This window comes from Bufo bufo, chromosome 7, assembly GCF_905171765.1.
Source record: "Bufo bufo chromosome 7, aBufBuf1.1, whole genome shotgun sequence".
Classification (NCBI taxonomy): Eukaryota; Metazoa; Chordata; class Amphibia; order Anura; family Bufonidae; genus Bufo; species Bufo bufo.
In genome coordinates this window covers 33710568-33738305 of record NC_053395.1, presented here as the reverse complement: position 1 = coordinate 33738305, position 27738 = coordinate 33710568, and the positions used below count along the sequence as shown (strand labels likewise).

Genomic DNA, 27738 nt, shown 5'->3' with positions numbered 1-27738 from the left:
AGGGGTTAATCCCCATTCAATGACTGCGCTGCTCCCGGCTGCGTTTTCATACCAACCTGCTTCCGGGCGGCTGTAATTTCGGCATAAAAGCAGCACTGGCCAGTTACCTATAATCCTGGACCTACAATCAGAGTAATGCCGGCCTTCAGAATTGGCTCCCGGCCTGGGACCAAGCACTTATTACACCGCCAAGCATTATGTGTTACCCATTACGGGAGAAGGAAAAAAAAAAGGCAAGAGTTACAATAATAAAAAAAAAATATATATATATATATATATATATTCTTTTCAGGAGAACAATTTAATTCAGCAAAAGCTTGTAATGAGCCGCATTGCAATTATTAGTGAAAGCCCCATCACTGGAAAGTTGGCAGAACACAAGTCTTAGACGTTTGGATAGAATCCACAAATCTCTTCTGGGGATCCAGATGCCTCCATGAATGGCAACGGTCCATGCAGGCGGCTACAGAAGCCATTATTGAGGCGCACGTACGTCCGGGCGGCACGCCGATTAAAAGCCCTGTAATCCGTCACTGCCCGGGAAGGTAATCGATGGCGGCATCAAATCTGTCTCGTCTCATTTACAGAGTCAGATGGACGGGAAGCGGCATTGCCGGCGGTAGGCTAATCGCAAAGAGGTGTGACGGTGATGTGTCATAAAAAGTTCTGCAACTTACAAATATGTTTTGTGCTTCAATTCCTCACTGTTTTCAAGAGCCGTGCTTGCTGTCAGTGAATGAAAACTGTCCTGACCATGTCCGACTGTGTATAAGGGCTCATTTACATGACCACAGTCAGCCCAGGAAATGTGGTCGGTGTGTCGGCAGCATCTCCCAGCCCGACTGTGGCTCCCCCGACCCGAACCGACTGTATCACAGTAATTTTTGATACAGTCCATTCACATGCGATTGCGGGGCTATTGCAGTGTACTGACATCTTCATGTAAATACACTGCAATACCCCCACGATCAGACAGCCACTGACTATTATAAATTACTATGATACAGTCCGTTCGGGTCGGGGGGAGCCGCGGTCAGTCCGAGAGATGCTGCCGACCCATAGATTGTGTTTCCCGGGCCGAGCGCGGTCGTGCAAATAAGCCCTAAAAGTTATATTTTGCCACAAGCTCGGCAGCCCTTTCAGCCCACGGACATAAAAAGGAATTTGGTTCCATTCACTGACAGTAAGCAAATATTAATTTGAGGAATTGAAGTAGAAGGTATTTTTGAAAGTTAATTAACTTTATTACAATAATTAACGAGAATCTTTATGCTGCTCTCAGATAGGGCCGCATAAACATGGAGACGGAATTCCTTTAAGATTTAGTAAAGGGGCATTCCTATTACTTTATGGTTACTGGGGGGGGGGGGGGGGGGGAGTTGACCTCTGAGACCACCATGGATTCTCAAAATGAAGAGGCGCAAAGCTGGTTTAGCAATCTGGCCCATTGACTTGAACGGAGCGAGTACTTGTAATGACGCTACGCGACCGCTCCACAGGAGACAATGCACATTGTAATGAAGAGGAAGCAGTGCTCACATGGAGCGCCGCCCTGTGTTCAAACAGCTGATCAGAGGGGGTGCCGGGTGTCCGACCCCGCCGATCAGATGCTGATCAATATAAATGCCAGGACAACCCTTTTAAGATTATGACCATTCATCAACTTCTGCATAGGAAAGGTTCATCATAACTTCCCAAAATCTTCCACTAAAAACTTTATTCTAAATACCTAGACAAAAAAAAGCAGGCAGAGCTAGCGCCATCTGGTGGCAAACTGAAGAAATATTTCTAGCATTGCCCACTACATTATTCACAATTCATACCTACGGTATGTCGTGCCACCCGTCGGCGGTATACCTCCGCTAGACCAAATGCAGTGTGAAAGCGGCCTTAGCTACATCTATTCCTCCACTACCCCAGTGACGCCTCGCGTCTCCATTATGACATTACATCAATGGCTCCCCTGTGCCCCAGACCCCAAAACTTCCATTAGAATTTTATATATTTTTTTTTTTTTTTTTTTTTTCTAATTGGAAACAGTGTGAAATCGGCCCAAAGCAAATTATTAAAGCGCGGCCGTAAATTATTTCCTCGGGCGCCATTAACATTCTTTCCCCCCATTCGTTAATAAATACATATTCTCTCCCAGAAAGATTGCTCAGTGTTACGTGGCTTAATCAGAACCTCGCCACTTCCACTGAAAAGTCTAATTCTAAATGAAGATGTTATTAAAATTGGAGCGGAAAAAAGGAAAAAAAAAAAAAAACGTGTCACTCATTTTCATTTGTCTCCTGCTGCTAAATGACTTCATTAAACATGAACAGCTTGAGGTAAGTAAAAGCTATTTTTTTTTGCCCCCCACCAACCAGAAAGTCACTTAGGTGAAATACCGAGAGAAGGACGGTAGCGAGGAGGGGCGGCGTACCAGCGCCAGCATCCGACGGAACGCCACGAGAACCGGCGCATCACTGGATAGGGGGGGGAAGGGGTAGAGTGACAGATGCTGATGATTACGAGGGAGATCGCGAACGCATATGGAACCATTATAATTGGATTTCATTAGGAGCAGAATACAGGCAAAAGCAATTTACTGGTAAATCACCAGCTCTTCATATTCCCATTTAGGAATAAATAAGCATTCGAGGAAATATGCTATTTTCAGTCTTCATCGTTTCTTTAAAATAAAAGGCCTCCTGCAGAATTGATGGGGATCAGTAGCAGGCAGGAGTTCATTATCATTGCTCTTTTCATAAAACAGGTCATTTCCCCATAAATGTCGCAGAAAAAAAAAAATCACAGGGAATCAGTAGCGGTCAGGTATTTACCACCACTGAGGATTATTTACGGTCTTCATAAGCGGAACTTGTAGCTCCTGGGCTCCTATGTAAATTCTGTTACAGGCTCTTCCGGCGACCATATGTCAGCTGCAATACCTAGGCTTCGTCCACATTTCCGTTTTTCTGCGGACAGCACACGTACCCATTGATTTAAATGTCTGTTTACATTTCAGTATTTTTTTTTTATTGACCGAGACATGCACTGCTTTGATATATGATGCGGACCAAGCACCCTATTGAAGTCTATGGGACTGTAAGAATCACCGACACAACATGGATAGCATCCATTGTGCGTCCGTTTTTCACTGAAGACTTAGGGTCCATTCACACGTCAGCATCCGTTCCGCAATTTTGCAGAACGGACCTGGACCCATTAATTTTCAATGGGGCCGCAAAAGATTCGGACAGCACACAGTGTGCTGTCCGCATCCGCACTTCCGTTTCGCGGCCCCGCAAAAAAAATAGAACATGTCCTATTCTTGTCCGCAGCCACGGACAAGAAAAGGCATTTCTATTATAGTGCCGGGCATGTGCGGTGCGCAAAATGCGGAACGCACATGGCCATGTCAGTGTTTTGCGGATCCGCAATTTGTGGACATGTGAATGGACCCTTATAGGAGATGCTTTGGAAATTTATTTTCAGCTGAGCAACGTCAGTGAATTACGGATGAGACATGGATGGTAAAAACGGACACATGGAGCAACCACGGATCTTTCACCGACATCTACACAGATGAAAGACGGACGTGACACTGACACGGAAATGTGGATGAGGACTTGGGCCGCTTTCACACGAGCGAGTGCAATGTGTGACGTGAATGCATTGCACCCGCACCGAATCCCATTCATTTCAATGGGTCTGTGTACAGGAGCGTTGTTTTTCACACATCACTTCTGCGTTGCGTGAAAATTGCAGCATGTTCTATATTCTGCGTTTTTCACGCAGCCCTGGCCCCATAGAAGTGAAAGGGGCTTCAGTGAAAAGCGCATCGCATCCGGAAGCAAGTGCGGATGCGATGCGCTTTTCACTGATGGTTGCTGAGATATTGTTTGTAAACCTTCAGTTTTTATCACGTGCGTGAAAAACACTTCAAAACACATTACACCCGCGCAAAAAACTGAACAACTGAACGCAAATAGCAGACCAAACTGACTGAACTTGCTTGCAAAATGGTGCGAGTTTCACTGAACGCATCCAGAGCCAATCCGTCACGCTCGTGTGAAAGAGGCCTTAGGGTGCGATTGCCACCTTTGCACAGGAGACATTATAGTTAATGAATGGAATTTAAAGGGGTTTTTTTTTTTTTTTTATATTGATGGCCTATCCTCAGGATAGGCGGGGATCCGACTCCCGACACCCTCGCTGATCAGCTGAAGAGAAAGTAGTGTTCGTTCCTTCTCTTCACCGTTTACCTGCTCGCTGTCGCAACTGCAGCAGTGAGCAGTGTAATTACAACTGCTCTGTCCCCATTCACTTTATGGGACGGTATACACTTCACTCCCTTAGAAGTGAATGGAGACGCCATACTTGTAATTACACTGCTCGCCGCTGCAGTTGCGACGATAAACAAGGAGAAGGCAGAGCTTGTATGAGCAATGCTCTCTCTTCAAAACAGCTGATCTACGGTGGGGTGCTGGGAGTCGGATTCCCACCGATCAGATATTGATGACCTATCCCGAGGATAGGACATCCGCATATAAAAGCAGACAACCAGTTCAAAAGGTATAGCCACAATGGATGGATTTCCACTGCAGATTCTGAGGAATTTCCGCAGACGAAAATCAGCTGATGCATTGAAAAGGGTGAAACCCGCAAACTGCAAGTCAATAACTGCCTGAGATTTCGTACACAGTGCGGGGATCAGATTTGCTTTAAGAGGACCCGTCCCCTCTCCAGACAGGTCTGTTTTAGTAACTACTTACATTCCCCATGTAACAAAAATTCAGTAGCATCTAATTATATGACTCTGCATTCCTCTATTATTCCTACTACAAGCTATAAATTAAAGGGAACCTGTCACCGGGATTTTGTGTATAGAGCTGAGGACATGGGTTGCTAGATGGCCGCTAGCACATCCGCAATACCCAGTCCCCATAGCTCTATGTGCTTTTATTGTGTAAAAAAAACGATTTGATCCATATGCAAATTAACCTGAGATGTGTCCTGTACGTGAGATGGATCAAATCAGTTTTTTTACACAATAAAAGCACACAGAGCTATGGGGACTGGGTATTGCGGATGTGCTAGCGGCCATCTAGCAACCCATGTCCTCAGCTCTATACATCAAATCCCGGTGACAGGTTCCCTTTAATTATTAGTAGTTTGCAATAAAGGTCCAGCAGGGTGTTACCAGTTGGGGGGGTGGCCCTGCACAGTCTTACAGCATCCAATCAGTGCTGCCAGTGTCAGACTGTGCAGGGCCACACCGCCAACTGTTAACACCCAGTTGGACCTTCATAGCAACCTGCTTTTCACCAGCAATTCATACATAAACGTCTAGCAGGAATAATATAAGAAAAAGACAACAGAGTGATAAGAATAGATGCTCCAGAATTGTTATTACATGCGGAATGTCAGTAATTACTAAATCAGCCATGTCAGGAGACAGATCTTCTTTAAATCTCATCCAATGTAACTGCAAAATCCTGAAGATTATTCTTCTGCAGAAAAAAAAAACAATAGCATTTCCGCCACATGTGGCTGTACCCGTATAGGTAAGGCTTGTTCGTTCCACACAGCTCACATGAGCTGATTTTGGATAAAGAATAACAAAACTAGTCATTTGAAAACATGACTTATTTCATACTGATATTGTATTATAGCCTAGAGCAGCAATCAGAATTCTGCTGATTCAGTCTGTTGTCAGATACACCGTAGATGAGCTGAGCTCCTATGAAGAAATGGAACAGTTAACTTTTCCTATGTCAGAGTCCTGCAAAGTACCTGGCGTAATGATAATACCTCCTACTATGCGAAAAACAAGTGCGGGCTCTGTGTAGACACTGAACAAGCATGGTAGAAGTTTTTAGTTCAATTATTTAAATGATTGCAGAATTCTGAGGAAGCACAAGCCACAATTGCTCAGCCATATAGACGCAGCAGTGAAGCAGGGGGAGGATCAAGCAGATCAGCCAACAAGCGAGTGAAAGAGCGCAGAGTACTCTCCGGCCACTCGATCTTCTGTGCATGCAGTAATTGTTACGATTTCATCTGCACAAAGGCACCAACAGCTGATTTTCCTGTGGGAACAGGTGGTCGGCTGCGCATTTTCTCTACACTAGCTGCGCTGAAATCTCTTGGATAGCCAGGGCAGATTTCCACACAGCAGTTCGATTGCTCCTAAAGGGCAGACCTGCTATTTTTCTCTTTCACGACATGAAAAATTACTCCACTTATCCAGACATTAGGCACCTACTTGATGTCGAGACCAGTCGTTTTCTCCATGTTTTCCCAAAACTTCAATTTCTTAAGTATTTTCTGTAATAAGAAAAAAAGAAATTGCATTCAGCATACATTTCCCAGCAGACAAGTAGATTTCAATATTTTATCTGTAGGATATATAACATGGCAAAGCCCACACACTGACTTACACTGAAGGGACGGCCTCAAGATTGACAAACCTTTAAACATAAGAAGTAGTCCGCTATTAACCACCTAACTGCTTTGTCCCAGTCCAGCTCCAGCAGTGGGAATAGTAGCTAACTGGATGGGGGAGGGCTGCTTTAGATGCCGCTATCTCCTGAATGGTAGCAGCTAGAAACATGCAACTGGTCTTGTTTGAAAGCTGACATTCCTTGTATGAAAGCCTGGAATGTCAGCTTTCAAACAAGAGCAGTTGCATGTTTCTCCATTCAGGAGATGGGGGGAGGGCCGCTTTAGATGCTGCTATCTCCTGAATGGAGAAACATGCAACTGGTCTTGTTTGAAAGCTGACAGTCCAGGCTTTCATACAAGGAATGTCAGATTTCAAACAAGACCAGTTGCATGTTTCTCCATTCAGGAGATAGCAGCATCTAAAGCGGCCCTCCCCCCTCCAGTTAGCTACTTTTCCCACTGCCCAAGCTGGACTCGGGCAAAAATATTGATTACCTGTCCCGCAGGATACATGATCAGTATCTGATCTGTTGGGGTCCAACTCACAGCACCCCTTCCGATCTGCTGTTTAAAGAGGCCCCTGCACCGTATAGACCTGGGATCAGCAACCTCCGGCGTTGCAGCTGTTCTGAAACTACAAGTCCCAGAATGCTCTTTTCACGTCTATGGGAGTCAGACGAACAGCCAAGTATGTTTGCATGCTGGGAGTTGTAGTTTCCCAGCAGCCTGAGTGCCAAAAGGTTGCTGATCCCTGGTATAGACACTTAGTATTGCAGCTCCATCCCATTCACTTGAACAAGACTGCACAAAGGCCATGTGACCAATTAGAGTGATGTCACAGGTCAAGGAATACAGCGATGGCCCAGGCGGCGTAGTTCCTGACAGCAGCCGAGGGGCTGGGATGTCAGAAGTCGGACCCCAATGATCTAAGGATAGGTCACCAATACTAGGTAACCAATTTAATCGGCCACATGAAAAGGATATGTGGAAATTATTATGCTAACCATGTGTCACTTACTTCCTTGTCTAGCTCTAAAGCCACCAGCTCTTCGTTCATCCTCTCGTGGCGCTCGGCTGTTCTGCGCAGCGATTCCACCTCTTCTTTCAGAAGCGCGTTATTTTCTCTCATTTCCCTGAATAAAGCAGCAGAAAATGAGGCACATAAAAAAAAGTCAAATTAAACAATAATCGTTAGAGATTCAATCTAGTAAAGTACCAGAAAGTAATGTCCGTCTACATAGTTAAAAGCAGCCCCACAGTGAGGAAATGCTGTAATACTGGAGATTTATGAAAACTTGTAGGAAGGGACAGCGGAGATGGGAGAAGGAGAATAGGAGATGGAATACAATTAAGGGTAACTTTCCAGTTGCACCAGGTTTGATAAGTAGAAGGCTATTATGTATTATACTGCTGTGCCTTGAAATTTACTAAAACCTACTTACAAATAAAGCCGACCCATACTGTGCAGATGACTTTCTATTTGTCACTTTGGAGCATCTCCAAAAAGTGATTGTCATATGAAGACTACCCCTGTCTATAAGGATTATTAGGGCACGTGGACACCAGAGAGGGGGTCCCCTGCTTGTGCTTGGGACCCCACTAAGAGCAAGAACAGGTAGATGATTAGTACCAGTGGCTTCTGTTCTAGGAGACTCTAGCAGTCCTTATATTCGGGTGCATACACGCGACAATATGTATTTTGCAGTGTGCCTATTCTTTCCGGCAAAACGGACAAGAATAGGACATGTTCTCTTTTTTGCAGGACTGTGGAACAGCCATACGGACACAGACAGCATATGGTGTGATGTCTGCATTTTTTGCGGCCCCATTAAAACACAGATCGGATGCGACCAGATATACGGTTGTGTGAATAGGGCCTTACTTGGATGTTCATTCATCTGAATGGCTGTCATGTAATACTACTACATTTCTCCTGCAGAGGCGAGGCAGAAGTAGTGCCTGGCTGGCGATGACTACCAATCCTTCACTGCTTTACCTTCATTTCAGTTTCATTGTGGCATCTTCTTAACAAATTACGCTGAAACAGAATTTCCTAATTCAACTCCCTACAAGAGATATTTCGGGAGACACCACACCGCTAGCGGCGCATGAGCAGTAACTGGTCCAAAAGAGGAAGCAGAGTCTCTTTGCTTCCGCCGCTACTTGGAGCGGCGGCGCTGGCACAAGACTGTCAAGGCCGGGAGAGATGTCCGGCCCTGTCAATAAAGTAGCAGTGGGGGCCACCCCTCACAGGTCTAGAACTATTATTGATGACACAAATGGGTTCATACAAATAGATTTACTCATCTCTGCACTGCAGGTAATCACTGACTTGAAAGTTACACTGTTGAGGCCAGCGATTGGCAGCAGTGGTCACAGGGTTTCATTGTGACATTAAACCAGCAGGGAGAAGCAGAATGGAAGCGCCAGAGTGACAGACGAATCAACAGGTAAATGATGTAATTTTGCTACTATTCACCATCCCCTGCTTGTGCCCTGCTTTCCTCAGGCAACCCATTTGAGGAGAACTGTGAATTTTCAGGACGGATCTACTTTGTCAAAAATGTCACCGGCCCAGGGATCAAATATAGTGATTATGGCCACGGATATACCTGTGGTAAGAATTCTCTTCTCTCAGCTGCTGTAGTTCTCTCTCAATTTTGGGTAGTTTTTCAAGATCAGACTTCATGCTCTTCACAACTGCAGCATCCTGCTCCTGAGATGACAGTTTCTGTTCCAAAGTCTGTGCAAAGTAAAATAACTAAGTTACTGGCAACCAAGCAAAACCTATTTAAAGGGTCATTCCCATCTCAAACTTCTAGCATATCACTAGGACACGTTATGACTTTAGGATTAGTGAGGGTCCAACCTCTGCTCACCCCATGGATACACAGAATAGAGGGGCCACAGTCTTGATTTAGGTTTTTTTTCCTGAACATGGACATCCCAGTCAGGCGGCTGTGCGGGCAACGGCGGCACAGCCGAATTCACTTTGGTATAGCTGTGCTGCGGCTCCATGCACAATCGAGTGGCTGGGGTGCCATTGTACAGGAAATGACTGAAGGGGAAACGGTGTTGGAAAAATCACTGTAACTCTTAATTTTCAGGATCAGTAATGGTCCCATATGTCAGACCACCACCAGATAAAGTCCGCTTGACATCCGTTTTTTTGGGGGACCCATTGACTTTAATGAGTCTGTGGTCCGCATTTTGCAGGCAAGAATAGGACATGTTTAGGGATGAGCGAACTTCTGTTTTCATGTTCGGCATACAAGTTTCGGGTTATTTAAAAAATCTGTTACGGATTCCGCTACCACGAACCATAACGTCCGCAACGTGTTTTGCGGATCCACAAAACACGGACAGCTGCAATGTGCGATCCGCACATTGCCGGCACTAATAGAATATGCCTGTTCTTGTCTGCAATTGCGGACAAGTATAGGACATGTTCTATTTTTTTGCGGAACAGAAGTGCGGATCTGACATCGTGCTGCCCCATAGGAATGAATGGGTCCGCAATTCCGTTCCGCAAAATGCGGAACGAAATTGCGGACGTGTGAATGGACCCCAAGGTTAACAAAGGTGCCGTTTGCAACAGTTACAAAGATCTGTAATTTACCAACCTTTATCTTTATTTCACAGTCAGCATTTAACGCCTGGAGTTCCTGCAATGCCTGTGTTGTCTGACTGCCATCCTGCAGCTTCCTGTAAAACACACAGCATTACACAATACATGGAAAGGAACGCTGCTCATTCACCCATTTAACTTCCCAATATCAGTTACCTAAAACAGACTTCTAAAAATATTTAAAGGGATTCTGTCACCAGGTTTTGGCCTATAGAGATACGGACATGCACGGCTAGATCGCCGTTAGCATGTCCGCAATATACCGGTCCTATAGAGCTGTGTGCTTTTATTTTCTTTAAAAAAAGGATTTTAGAGATATGTAAATTAGTCTTGTATGTGTCCAAGCGGCTGTACTAACCTTCCTGGAGCCCAGCCACGCCCGCCTGTGAAAGAGCCCAGCACCGCCTATGTCCTCCGAATCTCCTCCTTTCATCACCGATAGATTGCCGTAATCTCACTCATGCACAGTTCTTTCCCTGAGGCTGATGCCAGCACAGGGAACGAACACTATACCGGCACGTCGCATGCGCGAGCTTGCGCATCGCGAGATTACTGCAATCTATCGGTGACGAAAGGAGGAGATTCGGAGGACATAGGCGGTGCTGGGCTCCTTCACAGGCGGGCGTGGCTGGGCTCCAGGAAGGTTAGTACAGCAGCTTGGACACATACAAGACTAATTTACATATCTCTGAAATCCTTTTTTTAAAGAAAATAAAAGCACACAGCCCTATAGGACAGATATATTGCGGACATGCTAGCGGCGATCTAGCCGTGCATGTCCGTATCTCTATAGGCCAAAACCTGGTGACAGAATCCCTTTAAGAATCAGACACTCCTTTTCCCAAATCCAGATCAACGAGCCAATTTTTCCTAAATCTGAATTTACATTCTTTTCTACTCAAAATCTTATAACGAAAGGTATTTCTAACTTCTATGCTGATAAACAATAGTGAAGATAAGTTAAAAAATAAATCTGTATTAAAATTACAATGGGAAAGAGACCTAGGAACAACCTATTCTCCCAAAAATTGGAGATCTGCCTGCGTTCAACTGTACTAATGAAATATCCAAAAAGGAATGCACCACTGTGAACTCTCGAAAAATACTTCTGAGATGGCACCTAACATCGGTAAAAATAAACCATATGGATCCCAACTACTCTGATCTATGCTGGAAAAATTGTGGAGCCCAAGGAACCTATCTACATCTATGGTGGACATGTCAAAAAATCCAAACTTTTTGGAAAACTGCATTTGAAAAACTAAACAAGATGCTCCATATAAATATCCAACCATCTCCAGACTTTGGCCTCATGCACACGACCGTTGTTTTGGTCCGCATCCGAGCCGCCGTTTTTTTGCGGCTCGGATGCGGACCCATTAACTTCAATGGGGCCACAAAAGATGCGGACAGCACTCCGTGTGCTGTCCGCATCAGTTGCACCGTTCCGTGGCCCCACAAAAAAAAAAAATATATAGCATGTCCTATTCTTGTCCGTTTTGTAGACAAGAATAGGCATGTCTACAATGGGCCGCCCGTTCCATTCCGCAAATTGCGGAAGGCACACGGACGGCTTCGGTTTTTTGCGGATCCGCTGTTTGCAGACCACAAAAAACGCAAGCCGTCCGTGTGCATGTTGCCTTTGCCTTATGTTTCCTACCAAATTCACCTATTGCACAACATACCAAAACAGTGGGATCCCATATAATACCGGCCGCAAGAAGCCTCATAGCACAAAAACGGAAAAGCCCAGAAATCCCTACCATCTCTGAAATTTGGACATCTGTCTCATACGCACACAGTATGGAAATTAAATATGCATCAATACGGCATTAGCAATCGCTCCTCCCCATACTCTGGAGGAGATCGCTGCATGCACATTTTGTACTTTCAATAGCATCCATGTCATAGCATCACAGTTCTCTGGCTCATTTTGCGATTAGGATGTGGTCTAATTTAATAGAAATTAATGTACACCCAATTTATAGAGGCGGCCAATAAAACACTTACTTGCGCTGAATTTCCAACTGTTCGGTCAGTTCCTGCTTCTCCGTCTCCTGGCTTTTTAGCTGCATTTCTAGATTCATCATTTTCATTTGGAATTCCGACACCTTTCCCTTTAGCACACTAATAGCCTAAATGAATAATAATGAAAAATAAGTGAAGGAAATTAGTAAAAATTGTTTGGTAAACCGCAAGTGACAAGGTTTCATCACTGACGAAAAGCTCTTCCTAAACATCCATGTTACTGATGAACACGGATAATTTGCTGCCATAAAATCCTGGACAAATTTTGAAAAAGGAAGCGAGTCCCTGAATTTCATTCCAGCCAACACGCTGGCCATGTATATAAGGTGCATTTACAACGCAATTTGCAGAATACGTTTGGTGTATGCTCAGGGAGAGCATCCTGTGGATCATAGGCCACCTTTGCTCAATGGAGGCCAAATCAGTGCCCTTCGTGCCTCCACTGGACTGGTATATCCCTTTTTTTTTTCGGCACGGTCTAATATATTGTAGTTGACTGGAGGTATCCAGTGGGGAAAAAAAATAAAAACATACATGGGGGTCATTTATTACGCCCTTTTTACCAGAAACTGGTGTAAAGAGTCACAAACTAAATTTTGACGCAATTGCCATTTTCACACCACCCTCGACACTTTCCAAAAAAAGGGGTCATTACAAGGGTGGGGAGTGGATGGGCCCATCAACCCCCTGCATATTTATCATCAGTTACAGCAGTTTTCTGGCATAGGTTTCAATCAGGCGCATTGACTTGATAAACCTACCTCTAACTGTGCTGTATACACTTTTTAACCAGACAGCCTTTGGGTGGCGCATGCCACTGTACACCTACATATGTCGGGCAACCCTCCTGACTCACGCCGCTGACACAGTGTGAATGCACTCTAACTGAATCCCCGCCATCTCCCCCGCTCTAAATATGCATGCTGGGATAGGCAACATTTGCACATTTACTACAACATGGAGAAGCAGAGGAGCCATTGTCAGTCACCTCCTGTAATCAAACATGACAGGTCTCTGCTTCCCCCAGGTGATACATGGACTTCCCAATACAAATTCGATTACCAGCCGCTCCAGCAATATGTCTAAGCCCCATGACCAGCTTTAGCAGCTCCTCGTCATCATGACGTCACTACAGCTGTTAAAGGACTGAGTGCACGTAACCGTTTCTGTATCATCCCTGGTTTATAATAGATAGTGCTCATGTATGCGTTGCCAACAGAGGGTAGATTTTCCCAATGATCAGACCCCACCATTTAGACCAGGACTATGCTGCAATTTTGGGCATGTGACCAAAAATGTGCGCAATCTGTATGCAACTTAAGGCCTATTTACATGCACTGACCAAGCAGGTAATTATCAGGAAGGGACTGTTCCTCCCTGATATTTCCTGCTCGTTAGTGGAGGAAAGAGATGCATTTACATGCAGCAATCTCCTCTACTGTATGGGGACAAGTGACAGCTACTGCCATTTCTTGTCCTTATACAGATTCATTGCTGTTGCACTAAAGTGAGGTTTACACAGCACAATCTTCTATCCAGGTGTCCGCAGGAAATAGGATTTATCCCAAAGAGCGAGCGTTTTGCTGCACCTTTAGGCCGAATGCACACGGCCGTGGAACACAGCTGTGAGCGGTCCGCGGTATCCCGGCCTGGCATCCTGCTGAGAGCAGGAGCGCACGGCGTCATTGGTTGCTATGACGCCGCCGCTGCACTACAGTAATACACTCGTATAGATCATACGAGTGTATTACTGTAGAGCAGCGGCGGCATGAAGAGCACGGCGTCATAGCAACCAATGACGCCGTTCGCTCCTGCTCTCAGCAGGATGCCAGGCCGGGATACCGCGGATCGCTCACAGCTGTGTTCCACGGCCATGTGCATTCGGCCTTACACGGGCAGATTGTCAGGAACGAACGTTCGTTCCCAAAAATTGGCCCCGCAATTGTGAGGTGTAAATCCACCTTTACTGTTGCAATGAAGCAGCATGACTATTTTGGGATGCAAGTTGGCTTTCAGCTGCATGCAATTTATGGTGCCAAACCCAACCAAGGATCTGCACAAAGTTCGTATTGTCTCTCCAGTTTTATATGGGTTTCTACCCACAACATAAAAAAATAAAAATATATAGTAACAGACTAGTGAGTGTGTGTGCGCACATGTGTGCCGCTGGGGCCACGGACTGCATGAATGACAACAATTTCTACAGTGCTCCAGAACATGTGGATCTTCGAATGGGTTCACATCATGTTTTTGCCATCCGTTTAACATACATGTTGGGAAAAAAAAAAAAAAAAAGGATACAAAAGCGTAGCACACCACACTTTTGTATCCTGCAGAGAACAGTAAAAAACCTATACGTTTGATGAACGGACGCCACTGTATGGCATCAGTCTGAAGCATCCGTTTAACGTATACGTTTTTTGTATGTTAAACAGATGGCAAAAACATGATGTGAACTCACCCCTAGATCAGTAACGCTGGAAAAAGTTACTTTGTGACCAAAAATCCAGTAGATATATTTTTTTGCCACGTCGCATGCAGTAATGCCAACCATTACTGGTGATGTCTCAACACAACCCTATGACCTTGGTTTAGTGCCACCAAAGTCGCCATACAGTCCTAGCCTTAAACATACCATAAATATGTATGCTAAAGAATGTAATTAGACAGGCAGATCAGCAAGGGATTGTCGGGAGTGAAGCGTTCCCTCCGGCAATTGCCTGCTAGTGGAGGAGACCGCTATTATATGCAGCAATTTTCTCTGCAGCATGGGGAGGAGCGATCGCTAGGCCATCGCTCGTCCCCATACTGTCTAAAGATTTGCCGACAGAAGATCGCTATTAGACAGCACGATCTGCCGCCGTAAAGCGCAGATTATTAAGCATGCTTACAAAAAAATCTGAATTGCCCGATGATTTTGGCAATCGGCGGCAGTATTACACAGGCAGATGATCGCTTTAACACTACCGTTTTCCCTTTCCGCTAATTGAGATCTGTCATTGGGTCTCAATAGCGGAGGAAAACTCTTCAGTTTTGTCCCCATTCATTGTCAAGGTGGACAAAACTGAACTGAAGGGAACGGAGTGCACCAGAATTTATTCCGTTCCATTGCGTTCCCATGACGCACACAAAAGCGCAGCAAGCAGCGTTTTTGAGTGCGCCCTGTGATGCAGAGCAAGACGGATCAGTCATGACTCACAATGTAAGTCAATGGAGACGGATTCGTTTTCTCTGACACAAAAGAAAACTGATCCGTCCCTCATTGACTTACCATGGTTTTAGAGACAGATCCGTCAATGCTATATTAAAGATAATACAACCGGATAGGTTCATAACGGATGCAGACAGTTGTATTATCATGACGGGAGCGTTTTTGCTGATCCATGAAAAACGCTGGTGTGTAAGTAGCCTAATACAGCCTTAATAAAACCCTTTTGATCCGCTAAGAATTCTCATGTTACCAGGTATTTGTACCTCATTAGCCTCGTCGAGTTTGTTCTCTTTTTCTAGTAGTTTCTTGCTCTGTGATTCGATTGTCTTCTTATAGGACTTGTTCATTTCACATTCTTCCTGGAGTTTACTATGAAATTCCATTTCTTTCTCCTCTAAAGCTTTGATGCGCGTAAGAAGATCTTGGTTCTTGTCCGCTTCCCGCTGGAAGAAAAAAAAAAAAGAATTAAATAATTAAATTTTTCATCAGTTGTTATGGTAATAGTATAATAGTTCAGAATGCATTCATTCTGCAATTCAGGGGCGTGCAACTAGGACAAGGACTGTAATTATTTATGATGAGGTGCTCACAGTATAATTTGGGTTTTGAATTACTTTATATTATCAAAGGCGGATATACATACTGTAGCAAAAACATAAAATGGTGCATTCATGCATTCCACATTATTTATACATTTTTGTTATAGCTGACAGTTTGGAGTGTGTTGTCATTTTTCAGAACCACTCATACTTCACCATTCTTCAGAGTACGGCAACATTTCATGCAGTGACTGGTGTCGCAATACGACATGCTGTGGCGTGACAGTTGCAAAAAATGTAAACATGCAGGATTGTGTCTCGCAGGACGTGACTTGTATTCCATAGAACGTAAGGCCTCATGCACATGGTTGTTGGCAAATTGCTGTGCCCAATGACCATGTGCCCACTGTATGCGGCTTCATTCACTTGAATGGGTTCCACGATCCGCACCACAAAAAAAGTAGTGCATGCAGGATGCACTACTTTTTTGCAGTGCGGTGGCACGGACAGAAAACCCACGGAGGCGCCCCGTAGTGCTCTTGCGGCGTTCCATGCCTATGTTCCACACCGCACCTTCCGGACCCATTCAAGCATCCGTGATGGGGTACACAAACGGCCGGTGCCCATATATTGCGGACCCGCTGTTTGCGGGCCACAATACGGGCGCCGGCCAACCACGGCTGTGTGCATGAGGCCTAATGGAAGTCGCACACGACACGCAACTCACCTGCAACTTAGTCTACTTTCATACTCGCGTTTTCACTTTCCGTTTGCGAGATCCGTTCAGGGCTCTCACAAGCGGCCCAAAACAGATCAGTTTGCATTCTAATCCATTCTGAATGGAAAAGGAAGGATCCGCTCAGAATGCATCAGTTCAGTCTCCATTCCGCTTTTGGTGTCCGTCTGCCTGCAGCGTTTTGGTGTCCGTCTGATGAAACTGAGTCAAACTGTTTTCTCTGACACAATCTGGCACAAAAGAAAACGGATCCGTCCTCCATTGACTTTCAATGATGTTCAAGATGGATCCGTCTTGGCAATGTTAAAGATAATACAAACTGATCCGTTCTGAACAGATGCATGACGGATCCGCACCAAACGCGAGTGTGAAAGTAGCCTTAGCTGTGTTTTCTTAGCCAAAACATAATTCTAAAATAATCACTCGACAGAAAGTTGCACATATTTTCGTGCTGCACAACTTTTCTGCGATATGTACGTGTAGCCGCACCCCAACACTTAATAAATGGGCACAACAACATTTCAGGAATGTTAAAAGATTCTGTGCACACCCTAGTTACAACAAAGCCATCACTGACCACCACGGCTTCTACCACCTTGAGAGATGGGCTGTGTGCAGTCCCGGTAGGAAAAATGCAGAACGACTTAGCAGGGATTTGTCCGAGATTGGCATTTCAGTTTATTGCATTAAATTAATTAGGAGGCATGCATCTCGGGAGGTCTGTGTGGCAGAAATTGAATTCTATGCCACAGAATTCAAATCCTGCCCAAAGTTTAGAAAAAAAATTGTGTGGTGTAAACAGGCAAAAAGGTCACAAATCATTTGCACAAAAGAGGGCTTGCACAACAAAAATTTCAATTTTTAAAGGCTATGTAGACTCTCAGGGGGACAATTTTTTATGATTGCATTTTACTCATTCTGGCTAAAAACTATTTTTTTTTCAATTGGTCTCTATTAAAAAATATTGAGCCGTTCTGTCACAAAGGATTAACAGGTTATTTTTTAGCTGTGTGAACCCTACTTTCACTATGTGCCCTAACCCTTATCTCTAAATGACTAAGAGGTCATAAACAGGTATTTATGCCAAATTCTTATTAGTAAGATAAGAACTGAGGTATGAGTGTTTATAAGGTCAGAGAGCAGCGATAAGGAAGCCCGTCAGCTCCCTGCCTAATGGAGCAGAGAGAAAATATAGATCTTTCTAATAGAGCATCTCGGCTCTGTACTGAGAATAGGGCTCCATATTTTTAATAAAGTCCAATTGAAAAAAAACATGTTTACCTCACAATGACTACAATAATAAAAAATAAAATGCCCACAAAGGTGTACATCGCCTTTAAAGCCACTTTCTGGCACAGGAGGCCTGATAAATCTCACAGCCATTCCCTCCCCCAGCGGTCATTTAGATTTATAGATAATGTAATACATGTCATGTTAAAGAGGTATTCCAGTTATAACAAGTTATCCCCTATACACATTATAGGGGAGAACTATTAGGACTCATGCACAAGACCGTACGTATGTTGCGGTCCGCAAAAAATACGGATGACGTCCGCGTGCATTCCGTATTTTGCGGAACGGAACAGCCGGCCCCTAATAGAACAGTACTATCCTGGTCCGTAATGCTGACAATAATAGGACATGTTCTATTTCTTTGCGGAAAGTTAATCCGGACATACGGAAACAGAATTCACACGGAGTACCTTCCATTTTTTTTTTGCGGACCCGTTGAAATGAATAGTTCCGTATACGTTCCGCAAAAAGAAAAAAAAACGGAACGGACACAGAAAGTAAATACGTTCGTGCGCATTAGCCCTTAGATTGGTGGGGGTCCTACCGTCGGCAGTAGAGTATTTACACAGTACGATCTGCTGCCAGCAAATGATGATTTAGGTGGCTACACAAAAGATCCAATTACCCGACGAATGAGTGTTTTGCTCATTCATCGGGTAATCGGCAGTACTTTTACACCGCCAGATAATCGATAACGTGCATTCCTATGAATGCTAGTTAGCGATTATCTGGAGGATTCTCGGCCCGCGTAAAGGGGCCTGAAGTACTAAACACATTGCACGACCGAACTGGACGCATCCTCCAGACACCACCAGTCAGCATTGCTCAGCACTCATCTCACCTCGTAGTTCCTGGCATTTGTACTGGCGTCCTTTTCCAGCTCGATACGAGCCCGCTTGTGGCTCAGCTCCATCTGAATCTTTTCCCTCTCCACCTGAATAAGATGCGACTTGGAGCGGATCTGTGCAGCTTGGTCCTCCAGCTGTAAGAAAGGAAGCCAACGTCAATGATCCGCTGTCTATATGCGCTATGTAACTGTACAGTTCAACATTTATTCAGACAACCAGTTTACCAAAAACCCTATTTGGATCCCAATCTATAAAAGCCAGAGCCCCAACATAAGAGCAGGTACCTCTTTGATGGGCACCGTTCACACATGCATTATAATGGTCAGGCATGAATTATCACACTACACCTGCAGAGGAAATGTATGGCTAGCCGCAGCTCCACCTGGTAAAAGGAGCTCATAGTCTGAGTTTTCCGAAGCCTAGCCGAAATGTTTCCAACCAGAAACATCTCCTTGAAGAGATGCAGAAATTTTTAAACTATATTGTATAACTTATCTTGCACTGATTCTACGTTACAGTCTGTATTATAAACCAGAGCTGAATTCACAATTCTGCAGGATGTCTCTGGAAAGAGTATGTCAACAGACCAATTCCTAACGGAATTAGCTAAACCAGGCATCCTCAAACTGCGGCCCTCCAGCTGTTGCAAAACTACAACTCCCAGCATGCCCAAACAGCCTACAGGTATCAGCCTACAGCAGGGCATTGTGGGAGTTGTAGTTTTACAACAACTGGAGGGCCGCAGTTTGAGGATGCCTGAGCTAAGCTGTATGATGGATAGTCAGAGGAGCAGAAGTCACTTCCCAGGATTCGCGTCACCAGACCAAACTCTGAAGAGCTATGGGAGTCAGCAAGAAATGCCAAAAGATTCCTGCGCTGAGGCCTGCAGAACTGTGAATGCAGCTCTGAAGTATCATGCAGGAACGGCAAAAAAGTAAACTAAACCTCTTTATGTAGATTACATCACACGTAGACAGTAAAATTGGGTTCACAGAACAACATTTGCTTTCCGAATATGAAAAATAACCCCGCTGGCGGACTCAAACTAATTACCAGAAATCTCTGCTGAAACTGCATCTGTAAAGAGGCTTCGGTTGTGTTGGAGGTGTTGGCGCTGGGTGGGGTACCGTCAAAGGGCTGAGAGAGGAATTTATTGAATGATCGGAGGGTGGAAAGAACAGTGGTGTTGTCTTCAATTTCATCCATCTTGACTGTTTTCAACGAGGCCTGTAACTTAAGAAAGCACAAAAATACAACATAAACATTCACATCACAAAACTCAGGAGGGATTTCCAGCAAAGCGTCTGATTTTCCCACTTCCCAAATAGAGTTCATGTACAGCCCTGAGAATTGGATAGACCCAGCGCTCATCGAGGAGGCCTGCGTCTGGGGGGGGGGGGGGGGTGATAGCGGTCAAGCACGTGTATCGCCAATCATTCACATTGCGACTGCCAAAAATAGGTGAGCACTGTATATGATCTCAGGAGGCCCCATAGAGGATGAATGGAGAGGCACTGCAGGTCCGACCATTTCCCGGTACCCCCAAACAATAACTTCCAGCGCCTTTGCAGATAAAATACAACTTTTACCTAAAAAAAAAAAAATTTTAAATCTTTGCACCGTCCTGCGGCAATGCGATTCGCGCAGACAGTGCTTTATCACAGTCCAAAAGGAGGACTAGACAGGAAAAAATTGAAACGCATGAGCTGCCAATGAAGCGTGAGCACGAGAAACGTAATACAGCAGGGATGCTCAACCTGTGGCCCTCTGGCTATTGCAAAACTACAACTCCCAACATGACTGGGAGTTGTAGTCCTTGGCATGGACATGCGCAGACGTGTAATTGAAAAGAACGGCTTAAGTTTAAAAGCGCAAGTCACAAAGTGCGCTGTACCGCACCTATACCGTATGAATGAGCGTTTGCCCACAGGACTGAGAACTTAGCGGCAGTTGAGAGAACTTGTATTTTCACGTTCGGCGTACAAGGTTCGGGATACCTATGGATTCTGCTACCACGGACCGTAACGGAATCCTTAGACAACCCAAACCTTGTGCGCCAAACTTGAAAACAGAAGTTCGCCCAACACTTCTTCGAGGTCCTAACAATCATTTTTCACCACTTTAAAAGACAGAATACCCCTTTAAAAGGGTTTACCAACATATTACTACTGATGTCCTATCCTCTGTAGGGGTCCGACACCCAGGACCTCCGCCAATCAACTGTTTGACTAGGCACCGACGCTCCTGCGAGTGCTGCGGCCTTCTCCGTGCTTACCAAGCACAGCGCCGTATAGTGGCCGTGCCTGGTATCGCGCTCAGCCCCATTTACTTCTATGGGGCTAGATTGTGTGACCACTGAGCTTGACGTTAAGTGGCCTAGGAAAAGCGGAGAAGGCCACGGCTCTACTGCGAGCGCCGATGCCTTATCAAAACAGCGGATCGGCGTCGGAATCCCCCCCAGGATCCTAAGGACAGGTCATCAGTAGTGAAAAATGTCGGATAACCCCTTTAACACACTGCGATTGCTGCTCCTTATGATCACGTGGCACATAATACCGCCATGGGGCTACAGTCAAGCGTATACTGCGACAGATCCGTTTACTTCATCACAAAAAGCGGAGACTAAAGGATTCTTTTTTGGATTCCATTTTCTTCACCTTTTACACTGGACCGAACAATATGGCAGACCATGGAGGGAGACGGAAACATACAGCTTTGGACTCCATTTGTCCCATTTAAAGGGGCTGTCCGGAATATTTAAAACGATGGCCCATCCTCAGGTCAGCGGGGTTCCGACAACCCGCACCGCTGCTGATCAGCTATTGTGCTGTAGCTCTGGCGCCAGAAATAAATCGGCCGAACGACACAGCGCCCCTATTGTGAAGTGGACAGAGCGGGTTACTGCGGTGCAGCTCCCATGGAAGTGAACGGGTGCAGAGCTGCAGCCGCCAACTCTGTCCACAACACAACGGGGGCGCCACCTATCAGAGCTGCTGGGCGTCGGATCACCGCCGATATATGGAGGATAAGCCATAAAAACCCGGATCAGTCGTAGTGTACGCCTTAATAGCGTTTTCAGGTATTGATATACCTTCAATGAAAAGCAAAGCGAAGGGGGGGACGGGAGACGACACGCAATGTGAACCCTGTCTTACAGGAATTCAGCCATGGCATGTAAAAAAAATTTTTTATTGTTTCCATTCACAGACAGCAAGCGGAAATCTTGAAGACGACCAACAAAGTATAAGGAAAGCGCAGCACATGTGAATACACACCGACTGCGCTTTATTTCCGCAGAACGCGAGCGATAATTCGCCATGACGCGTACGGAAAGCGCAGGACACGGATTCCGCATCATTTATATAAAAACAGGGCTGCACCTCCCATTCGTGGTCAGTCAGAGCCTATGGAGAGGGCAGCTGATGACCTGGACCCCAAGAGCTCACACTCTACAGGACCTGGAGGGAACCCCAGGCAACCTATGGGTAGCCATACTACAAAGCAAGCTGTGTAACTACACGTCTCAGCATTCCTCGCCTGCTAGGACTTGTAGTTCCACAGTCAGTACACTAACTGAGGGAAACGGACTACTACGCCCATCATGCCACTATTATGAAGCAGGCAGAGCACTCACCTGCTCTCCACACACTGCCCGCTGCCGGGGAACTGAAGAGTCCCGCTCACAGATGCCTCTCACCAGCTCTCGCGAGAGTTCCCGTGCCGTAAGTCTCGTTGTTAGGGAGCATTACCGTAGTGACTGGATGAGCAGGGCAGCGTGTTCTGCTTGTGCTGTTTTTATTAACTGCAAATTTTTTTTTTTATTTATTTATTTTTTTTTGTTTTATTCAGTGTGGTTTTGCAATGTTTATATAGAATACTGTCAGCCAAGTGAATGGGAGGTGATATGAATAATAGGAACTGTAATGGGACAATGATGACTACTGCCCTGCCGGATACTAACAGGAAACCAGGGATGATGGGATAGTCAGAGGTTTGTGTCTCTCAGGCTCCATGTCCCATCATTTCTAACTCGGTGGGAGGGGCTTAGCTTTTTGCTCCTCCCATTTACATGCATCTACTTACTGAGAGGCAATTGCTATACAGTGGACCCACTTTCTGTCCTTGGAGTCATGGAGATCGCATATTTACTAATATTTTATCTGGAAAATTTGGGCCATTTAAGCCGGCCCCCCTGAGAACACCTCTAAACCTCTTGGGGGCACTATAGGGGGCGTTATAATTACTGGGGCACTAACATGGGGACATAACTACGGGGCGGTGTAGGGGTCATTATAACTAGTTGCACTACAAGGGACAATAGAACTACAGGGGCACTATAGGGAGGCATTATTAATACTGGGAGCACTATAGGGAGGCATTATTAATACTGGGGGCACTATAGGGAGGCATTATTAATACTGGGAGCACTATAGGGAGGCATTATTAATACTGGGGGCACTATAGGGAGGCATTATTAATACTGGGGGCACTATAGGGAGGCATTATTAATACTGGGAGCACTATAGGGAGGCATTATTAATACTGGGAGCACTATAGGGAGGCATTATTAATACTGGGGGCACTATAGGGAGGCATTATTAATACTGGGAGCACTATAGGGAGGCATTATTAATACTGGGAGCACTATAGGGAGGCATTATTAATGCTGGGGGCACTATAGGGAGGTATTATTAATATTGGGGGCACTATAGGGAGGCATTATTAATGCTGGGGGCACTATAGGGAGGTATTATTAATATTGGGGGCACTATAGGGAGGCATTATTAATACTGGGGGCACTATAGGGAGGCATTATTAATACTGGGAGCACTATAGGGAGGCATTATTAATGCTGGGGGCACTATAGGGAGGTATTATTAATACTGGGGGCACTATAGGGAGGCATTATTAATATTGGGGGCACTATAGGGAGGCATTATTAATATTGGGGGCACTATAGGGAGGTATTATTAATACTAGGGGCACTATAGGGAGGCATTATTAATACTAGGGGCACTATAGGGAGGCATTATTAATGCTGGGAGCACTATAGGGAGGCATTATTAATACTGGGGGCACTATAGGGAGGCATTATTAATACTGGGGGCACTATAGGGAGGCATTATTAATACTGGGGGCACTATAGGGAGGTATTATTAATATTGGGGGCACTATAGGGAGGCATTATTAATATTGGGGGCACTATAGGGAGGCATTATTAATATTAGGGGCACTATAGGGAGGCATTATTAATACTGGGGGCACTATAGGGAGGCATTATTAATATTGGGGACACTATAGGGAGGTATTATTAATATTAGGGGCACTATAGGGAGGCATTATTAATATTGGGGGCACTATAGGGAGGCATTACTAATATTGTGGGGCACTATAGGGAGGTATTATTAATATTGGGGGCACTATAGGGAGGCATTATTAATATTAGGGGCACTATAGGGAGGCATTATTAAGATTGGGGGCACTATAGGGAGGCATTATTAATATTGGGGGCACTATAGGGAGGTATTATTAATATTAGGGGCACTATAGGGAGGCATTATTAAGATTGGGGGCACTATAGGGAGGCATTATTAATATTGGGGGCACTATAGGGAGGCATTATTAAGATTAGGGGCACTATAGGGAGGCATTATTAAGATTAGGGGCACTATAGGGAGGCATTATTAATATTGGGGGCACTATAGGGAGGCATTATTAATATTGGGGGCACTATAGGGAGGCATTATTAATATTGGGGGCACTGTAAGGAGGCATTATTAATATTGGGGGCACTATAGGGAGGCATTATTAATATTGGGGGCACTATAGGGAGGCATTATTAATATTGGGGGCACTATAGGGAGGCATTATTAATATTGGGGGCACTATAGGGAGGCATTATTAATGCTGGGGGTACTATAGGGAGGCATTATTAATATTGGGGGCACTATAGGGAGGCATTATTAATATTGGGGGCACTATAGGGAGGCATTATTAATACTGGGGGCACTATAGGGAGGCATTATTAATACTGGGGGCACTATAGGGAGGCATTATTAATATTGGGGCACTATAGGGAGGCATTATTAATATTGGGGGCACTATAGGGAGGCATTATTAATATTGGGGGCACTATAGGGAGGCATTATTAATATTGGGGGCACTATAGGGAGGCATTATTAATATTAGGGGCACTATAAGGAGGCATCATTAATACTGGGGGCACTATAGGGAGGCATTATTAATACTAGGGGCACTATAGGGAGGCATTATTAATATTGGGGGCACTTTAGGGAGGCATTATTAATATTGGGGGCACTATAGGGAGGCATTATTAATATTGGGGGCACTATAGGGAGGCATTATTAATACGTGGGGCATTATAGGGAGGCATTATTAATACTAGGGGCATTATAGGGAGGCATTATTAATATTGGGGGCACTTTAGGGAGACATAATTAATATTGGGGGCACTATAGGGAGGCATTATTAATACTGGGGGCACTGTAAGGAGGCATTATTAATGCTAGGGGCACTATAGGGAGGCATTATTAATATTGGGGGCACTATAGGGAGGCATTATTAATATTGGGGGCACTATAGAGAGGCATTATTAATACTGGGGGCACTATAGGGAGGCATTATTAATATTAGGGGCCCTATAAGGAGGCATTATTAATACTGGGGGCACTATAGGGAGGCATTATTAATACTAGGGGCACTATAGGGAGGCATTATTAATACTGTGGGCATTATAGGGAGGCATTATTAATACTAGGGGCATTATAGGGAGGCATTATTAATATTGGGGGCACTTTAGGGAGGCATTATTAATATTGGGGCACTATAGGGAGGCATTATTAATACTAGGGGCATTATAGGGAGGCATTATTACTACTAGGGGCATTATAGGGAGGCATTATTAATATTAGGGGCACTTTAGGGAGGCATTATTAATATTGGGGCACTATAGGGAGGCATTATTAATACTAGGGGCATTATAGGGAGGCATTATTAATATTGTGGGCACTATAAGGAGGCATTATTAATACTGGGGGCACTATAGGGAGGCATTATTAATACTAGGGGCATTATAGGGAGGCATTATTAATATTGGGGGCACTTTAGGGAGGCATTATTAATATTGGGGGCACTATAGGGAGGCATTATTAATACTGGGGGCACTATAGGGAGGCATTTTTAATATTGGGGGCACTATAGGGAGGCATTATTAATATTGGGGGCACTATAGGGAGGCATTATTAATATTGGGGAACTATAGGGAGGCATTATTAATTTTGGGGGCACTATAGGGAGGCATTATTAAGATTGGGGGCACTATAGGGAGGCATTATTAATATTAGGGGAACTATAGGGAGGCATTATTAATATTGGGAGCACTATAGGGAGGCATTATTAATATTGGGGCACTATAGGGAGGCATTATTAATATTGGGGGCACTATAGGGAGGCATTATTAAGATTGGGGGCACTATAGGGAGGCATTATTAATACTGGGGGCACTATAGGGAGGCATTATTAATATTGGGGGCACTATAGGGAGGCATTATTAAGATTGGGGGCACTATAGGGAGGCATTATTAAGATTGGGGGCACTATAGGGAGGCATTATTAAGATTGGGGGCACTATAGGGAGGCATTATTAAGATTGGGGGCACTATAGGGAGGCATTATTAATATTAGAGGAACTATAGGGAGGCATTATTAAGATTGGGGGCACTATAGGGAGGCATTATTAAGATTGGGGGCACTATAGGGAGGCATTATTAATATTAGAGGAACTATAGGGAGGCATTATTAATACTGGGGGCACTATAGGGAGGCATTATTAATGCTGGGGGAACTATAGGGAGGCATTATAAATATTGGGGTAACTATAGGGAGGCATTATTAATATTGGGGTAACTATAGGGAGGCATTATAAATATTGGGGTAACTATAGGGAGGCATTATTAAGATTGGGGGCACTATAGTGAGGCATTATTAATAATGGGGAATTATTGGGGCACTATTACTAATAAGGGTACTCTGGGAGAGGATTAGATACACAGCTTAGAAAACAGTATCACATATGATAGTATTAGATACACAGCGGACCAGAAAAAAAAAAGACAACAATCTTTTTTTTTTTTTAAAGAAACACACACAAAAAACTTTTTGTTTATTTATTATAAACAGTCTTGGATTTCTGTGGCTCTGGCCCTTTAAGGGAGGTGGAGGCTCCTTCTTCACTTTCTCCTGGGATTCTTCCATTGGAGGAGGTTGAGTGTCGCACCTCAGGCAGATTTTCGGGGGCCGGAGAGGGTCACACGCGGCTCTCACATTGTATAAAAGAGAAAGAAAATAAAGATCAGCAAAACAATTCCCAAACAGGAGGAGAAAAGCGGCCAAACTTACCTGATCTGGTCCTGTGCCGCTTGTCAGAGACTTCCTAATAGTGAGAGGCGAGGGGGAGACTGAGGCTGGGGTCAGTGCGTCTCCTCAATTTATAGCCACTCCCCCCATTATGACATCACAAGTAAGTGAGTCATGTGCCAGGATTCTAATGATGACATCACAAGCAGGGCGGCCATATTGAATGTAATAAGGTACAGGATACAGATAATGGTTTAGCACTTCACCCTCTGGGACGATTACTTTATAAAATCACCTCTGAGACTTCCCAAATTTGCTGACCAACACTAATGAAAACAGGAAACATGGTATTAGGAAATGTCCCTGGCCACAGTCACTTTCTACTAATGTCTAGAACTCTTGATAAATAAGAAGTACTGTATGAACACTGGGATATTCTGGCTAATAGTAAATCTCCCGCCGATCGGCCATTTGAGGAGGCCGCGGTGCTGCAGCTTCCTCACAGTCACCCAGCACAGCGCCGTACGTTGTATAGTGGCTGTGCTCAGTACTGCATCTCAGGTCCATTTACTTAAAGGGGTTGTCCCATCTCAGACAATGGGGGCATATCGCTAGGATATGCCCCCATTGTCTGATAGGTGTGGGTC

General features: G+C 44.8%; 1 protein-coding gene across 3 annotated transcripts in view; it reads right to left on the bottom strand.

Moving 5' to 3' along the window:
• Positions 1-22427, bottom strand: part of MAD1L1 (mitotic arrest deficient 1 like 1) — a 639505-nt gene extending 617078 nt beyond the window's left edge. Inside the window, exons 1-9 of one of the 3 annotated variants that reach the window (XM_040439787.1) lie at positions 22350-22427; positions 19769-19942; positions 18709-18849; positions 15563-15742; positions 12071-12195; positions 10056-10137; positions 9045-9175; positions 7451-7565; positions 6254-6315 (exon numbers count right to left, since the gene is read on the bottom strand). In XM_040439787.1, coding sequence (XP_040295721.1) covers positions 6254-6315; positions 7451-7565; positions 9045-9175; positions 10056-10137; positions 12071-12195; positions 15563-15742; positions 18709-18849; positions 19769-19921 — 989 coding nt within the window. In that variant the 5' untranslated portion in view covers positions 19922-19942; positions 22350-22427. Of the gene's footprint in view, positions 1-6253; positions 6316-7446; positions 7566-9044; positions 9176-10055; positions 10138-12070; positions 12196-15562; positions 15743-18708; positions 18850-19768; positions 19943-22349 lie in introns of those variants that run through there. The other 2 variants (XM_040439788.1, XM_040439789.1) reach the window with 2 other exon arrangements.
• Positions 22428-27738: the final 5311 nt, after the last annotated feature.